The sequence below is a fragment of the Octopus sinensis genome, unplaced genomic scaffold, assembly GCF_006345805.1.
Source record: "Octopus sinensis unplaced genomic scaffold, ASM634580v1 Contig00271, whole genome shotgun sequence".
Lineage (NCBI taxonomy): Eukaryota > Metazoa > Mollusca > Cephalopoda > Octopoda > Octopodidae > Octopus > Octopus sinensis.
The window spans coordinates 11,079-17,500 of NW_021823805.1; the positions used below are offsets into that span (position 1 = coordinate 11,079).

Genomic DNA, 6,422 nt, shown 5'->3' on the forward strand with positions numbered 1-6,422 from the left:
TTGGGAGCTTTATTTTCTCATTTATCAACAGCTTTTGATTGAGAACTCTCCAACACTGTAGAAATTTAATCTAAATTCCATAAATACAATGTAATACGATTCTGAAAGTCGCATAAGAAATTCCCATAAATAATCTCGGTTCATTTGTAATGAAATAGTAATTAGCATTCTACACTGAAGCTGTCAGTTTTTATCTCTCAAACTGTCAATATTTACACCTCCTAAACTAAACAGCTAAAAAAACTGATGAGGCAATGAAAGCATGTTTATTGTTACATAACATTTCCATCTCGATGTTGAACATCGTAAAAGAGTGAGAAGCTCTGGGCATTCACGATTCGACTACTTGGATTCACGATTCGACTTCTTGGATTCACGATTCGACTTCTTGGATTCACGATTCGATTTCTTGGATTCACGACTCGATTTCTTGGATTCGCGATTCGACTTCTTGGATTCGCGATTCGACTTCTTGGATTCACGACTCGATTTCTTGGATTCACGATTCGACTTCTTGGATTCACGATTCGACTTCTTGGATTCACGACTCGATTTCTTGGATTCGCGATTCGATTTCTTGGATTCACGATTCGACTTCTTGGATTCACGATTCGACTTCTTGGATTCACGATTCGATTTCTTGGATCCACGACTCGATTTCTTGGATTCGCGATCCGACTTCTTGGATTCACGATTCGATTTCTTGGATTCACGACTCGATTTCTTGGATTTACGATTCGACCTCTTGTATTCACGATTCGATTTCTTGGATTCACGACTCGACTTCTTGGATTCACGACTCGATTTCTTGGATTCACGATTCGACTTCTTGGATTCACGATTCGACTTCTTGGATTCACGATTCGACTTCTTGGATTCACGACTCGATTTCTTGGATTCACGACTCGATTTCTTGGATTCACGACTCGATTTCTTGGATTCACGACTCGATTTCTTGGATTCACGATTCGACTTCTTGGATTCACGATTCGACTTCTTGGATTCACGATTCGACTTCTTGGATTCACGACTCGATTTCTTGGATTCACGATTCGATTTCTTGGATTCACGATTCGACTTCTTGGATTCACGATTCGACTTCTTGGATTCACGATTCGATTTCTTGGATCCACGACTCGATTTCTTGGATTCACGATTCGACTTCTTGATTCACGATTCGATTTCTTGGATTCACGACTCGATTTCTTGGATTCACGATTCGACTTCTTGAATTCACGATTCGACTTCTTGGATTCACGATTCGACTTCTTGGATTCACGACTCGATTTCTTGGATTCACGATTCGATTTCTTGGATTCACGATTCGACTTCTTGGATTCACGATTCGACTCTTGGATTCACGATTCGATTTCTTGGATTCACGAACTCGATTTCTTGGATTCACGATTCGATTTCTTGGATTTACTATTCGACTTCTTGTATTCACGACTCGATTCTTGGATTCACGATTCGATTTATTGGATTCACGACTCGATTTCTTGGATTCACGATTCGACTTCTTGAATTCACGATTCGACTTCTTGGATTCACGATTCGATTTCTTGGATTCACGAATCGATTTCTTGGATTCGCGATCCGACTTCTTGGATTCACGATTCGATTTCTTGGTTCACGACTCGATTTCTTGGATTTACGATTCGACCTCTTGTATTCACGATTCGATTTCTTGGATTCACGACTCGACTTCTTGTATTCACGATTCGATTTCTTGGATTCACAACTCGATTACTTGGATTCACGATTCGACTTCTTGTATTCACGACTCGATTTCTTGGATTCACGACTCGATTTCTTGGATTCACGACTCGACTTCTTGGATTCACGATTCGATTTCTTGGATTCATGATTCGACTTCTTGGATTCACGACTCGATTTCTTGGATTCACGACTCGATTTCTTGGATTCACGACTCGACTTCTTGGATTCACGATTCGATTTCTTGGATTCACGATTCGATTTCTTGGATTCACGATTCGATTTCTTGGATTCACGACTCGATTTCTTGGATTCACGACTCGATTCTTGGATTCACGATTGGACTTCTTGGATTCACGATTCGACTTCTTGTATTCACGATTCGATTTCTTGGATTCACGATTCGATTTCTTGGATTCACGACTCGATTTCTTGGATTCACGATTCGACTTCTTGTATTCACGATTCGATTTCTTGGATTCACGACTCGATTTCTTGGATTCACGATTCGACTTCTTGGATTCACGATTCAACTTCTTGTATTCACGATTCGATTTCTTGGATTCACGACTCGATTTCTTGGATTCACGATTCGACTTCTTGCATTCACGATTCGATTTCTTGGATTCACGACTCGACTTCTTGGATTCACGATTCGACTTCTTGTATTCACGATTCGAATTCTTGGATTCACGACTCGATTTCTTGGATTCACGATTCGACTTCTTGTATTCACGACTCGATTTCTTGGATTCACGACTCGATTTCTTGGATTTACTATTCGACTTCTTGTATTCACGATTCGACTTCTTGGATTCACGACTCGATTTCTTGGATTCACGACTCGATTTCTTGGATTCACGATTCGACTTCTTGTATTCACGATTCGTCTTCTTGGATTCACGATTCGTCTTCGCTTTCCAATTCACTGATACAAATCATGCCCTTCCAATTGTCGACAACAATGAGGACAATCCCTCCATGACAGTCCATCAACTATAAACTTGAGACTTCTTGATTATAGCGATGTATTTATTTCATGGTCACTTCTGAAATATTCTTTTATTCTTTTATTTGTGTCGGTCATTTGACTGTGGCCATGCTGAAGCTCCGCCTTTAATCGAACAAATCGACCCAAGGACTTATTCTTTTGTTATAAGACTAGTACTTATTCTATCGGTCTCTTTTGCCGAACCCGAGGACGTAAACACACCAACATCGGTTGTCAAGCGATGGTTGAGGAACAAACACAGACGAACATACATGCATTAGCATGGCCGCAGGTCTGAGCTGAAACTAGAGAGGACATATATATATATATATATATAATATAAATAATATATAAATATATGCATATATACATATATATATGTGCATACCTACATATATATGTATATATGAATGCATATATGGGCACAGGACATAAAAAAGACGTTGAACAGAATGAGAAACGGAAACATAAAAACAAAAACATAGAAACGAACTTTTTTTGGAACAACGAAAAAAAACAAACAGAGGAACGAGACATGCAACAGAAAGGGTTGAGAAATATTGCTCCAGAAAACCTTTCAGCAAGTGCTTGTATTTCATAACAAATACTAAATGTGAACAGAGAAAACATAATATACAACTGCATACAACATTTCAGTTTTCGTAAGCCAACAAGAAAACCGCTTCATAGTTACTCGACTTGCTAAGATTAATAGCCAAATTCTGTTAAGATGACACAGCAAACTGATTTAAAATGTAAAGACGATAATGTATCGTCTTTACATATTAAAGGAGTGGCTGTGTGGTAAGTAGCTTGCTTACCAACCACATGGTTCTGTGTTCAGTCCCACTGCGTGGCACCTTGGGCAAGTGTCTTCTACTATAGCCTCGGCCGACCAAAGCCTTGTGAGTGGATTTGGTAGACGGAAACTGAAAGAAGCCCGTCGTATATATGTATGTATATATATATATATATATATAATTATATTAAATTAGAGACAAAACCACTATTAGGCAAATCATACAATGAAAAACTTAAGCCAATACATAATATTATTTAATTTATATTATTTAAATATATAACAAAATTATTAAAAAAATATAATTAATATATCACTACGATCGTTTCATGGCTGTTAATTTCTTTAAATTTTATATTAATTATATATTTTTAATAATTTTGTTATATATTTAAATAATATAAATTAAATAATCTTATGTATTGGCTTAAGTTTTTCATTGTATGATTTGCCTAATAGTGGTTTTGTCTCTAATTTAATATATAATATTTTACTATAAAATTGGATTCAATCCTAAATCTGATTTTTCCCTGTAAGTTTGGATTTATTCCCTAATATTTTATTAATTTATTATATATATATATATATATTATATATATATATATGTTTATATATATATATGTGTGTGGTGTGTGTGTGGTGTTTGTGTGCTTGTGTGTCTGTGTTTGTCCCCCAAACGTCACTTGACAACCGATGTTGGTGTGTTTACGTCCCCGTAACTTAGCGGTCGGCAAAAGTGACCGATAAAATAAGTACTAGGCTTACAAAGAATAAGTCCTGGGGTCGATTTGCTCGACTAAAGGCGGTGCTCTAGCATGACCGCAGTCAAATGACTGAAACAACTAAAAGGGTAAAAGAGAGTAATGTATTTATAGAGGCTTGGTTAAAAAAAAATTGGGTGGGGGAAAAGGCAGGATGGTCAAAACTAGAACGCTTTTAAACCTAAGTCTGCTCAGTCGGAAATAATAAGCAACAACAACAGCATCATCAACATCATCATCATCATCATCATCATCATCATCATTATCGTCATCATCATCATCAAAATCATCATAAACGACAACAATCGTTATATTCCGTCAGCCATTTTAAAATTGTAGTCAGCTACCCAGAGCTTCAGTCAGCCTCAATTACTTAAGCGACCCCAAACATCTTCGACACGCCAACTCTTTAAGCGTTGAGCTAGAGTAGATGAGAAACTCTCCAGATAATAATTTAGGAAGACTTTACGCCGACTTCCTCAGTTACATGACAAGTGTTAATCCTTCGTAATCCTCATCTTTCATATGTGAACTAAATGAGCATATAATTAACATAGAAATTTCTCATTACGGATTTAAGAAAAGAAATGAAAAAATCGGAACGAAACCAAATTTCCTCTTGTCATCTTATATATATTATATATTATAATATATATATAATATATAATATATATATACACGTGTGTGTATAAATATGTATACACACACACTCACTCACACACACACACACACACCATACATACATATTTATATATCTCCTTTTTTTTCTCTTCTTGTTTCTCTCATTGTTTTCTGTGTTCCTTTCTGTAGAAGAGCGTAGGCTCGAAATGTAAAAGACTTTTCTATTCTGAGCGTTATCTAATCATCTTTTGTTTTTGTACACCACCTGTCTTTATCTTTTGTTGCTTTTTCGTAAACTCTCCCTATATACATATATATATATATAGTATATATATATATATATATATATATATATATATATATATATATATATACACAGGGTTTGGACAAAATAATGAAACACCTTAAAACAAATTTATTTTAATATAGGGTAGGATCGACTTTGGCAGTAGCTACAGCTTGAATTCTACGAGGTATGGACTCGTACGAAGTTTGAATTTTTTCCAAAGGAATTTTTTCCATTTTCCAGCTAAAACAGTCTGCAGTTCTTGTAGTGATGATGGTGGAGGATATTGACTCCTTACTTATTTTTCTAAAATGTACCATAAATGTTCAATAATATTGAGATCTGGGACTGTGGTGGCCAGATAAAATGTTCAACTTTATTAGAATGTTCCTCGTACCATTCAGTAACAAATTTAGCTGTGTGAATTGGTGCATTACCATCCTGAAAGATTGTGTTTCCCTCCGGAAACAGTTCCGCAACGATAGGATGAATTTGATCAGATATGATGCTTAAATAATCTTGACTATTAATTCTGCCATGAAGGGAAACTATTAGGCTGGCGGATTTCCAAGATATAAAGCCCCAGATCATCACAGATCCTCCTCCATGTTTAACAGTTGGAAGAAGGCAGCCTAGATCAAATGCTTCTTTTGCTTGTCTTCACGCGTATGCTCGGCCGGTGGTCGGAAATAAGGTAAAGGATGACGCGTCCGAGAAAAGAACATTCTTCCACTGCTCAAGGGACCAATTCTGTAGGTGTTTACTCCACTCTAATAGCTTGCAACGTTTGTTTTTGAAAATAGTGGTTTTCTGATTGCAGCTCTCCTGTAAAATCCGGCTTTGTGCAGCTCCCAGTGAACAGTTTTTGTGGAAATTGGGTTCTCGAGGTGGTCACTAAGCTCCGCTGTAAGTTTGGGAGCTGTACTTTTGTGATCCTTTCTAACAATTCGCGTAAGAGTCCGACGGTCCCTATCTGAAAGTTTTGGTTTTCTTCTGGAGTTTTGTTTCAATGAGGTGTTTTTACCTCTTTCTCAAAGGCTGTCTTTACTTTTGAGACAGTACTTTTTGATACATCAAACATTTCGGCTGTTTTTGTTACGCTAGCGCCAGCCATTCGAGCACCAACAATTTGACCTCTTTGAAAGTCCGATAGATCTGTCATTTTAGTGAGTTTTAATTACCTTTTTCTGGTGACATCTGAAGAGAAACAACAATTTTAGCAAAACATATTAAGCAACGCTAATAATA

General features: G+C 36.7%; 1 protein-coding gene across 1 annotated transcript in view; it reads right to left on the reverse strand.

Annotated features, from left to right (window-relative positions):
• Nucleotides 1-342: 342 nt before the first annotated feature.
• LOC115226881 (M protein, serotype 5-like) overlaps nt 343-6,422 on the reverse strand; it is a 6,999-nt gene continuing 919 nt past the window's right edge. Inside the window, exons 2-5 of the mRNA XM_036515496.1 lie at nt 6,356-6,371; nt 1,656-2,644; nt 1,259-1,603; nt 343-1,164 (exon numbers count right to left, since the gene is read on the reverse strand). Of these exons, the coding sequence (XP_036371389.1) occupies nt 343-1,164; nt 1,259-1,603; nt 1,656-2,644; nt 6,356-6,371 (2,172 nt within the window). The remainder of the gene's footprint in view (nt 1,165-1,258; nt 1,604-1,655; nt 2,645-6,355; nt 6,372-6,422) is intronic.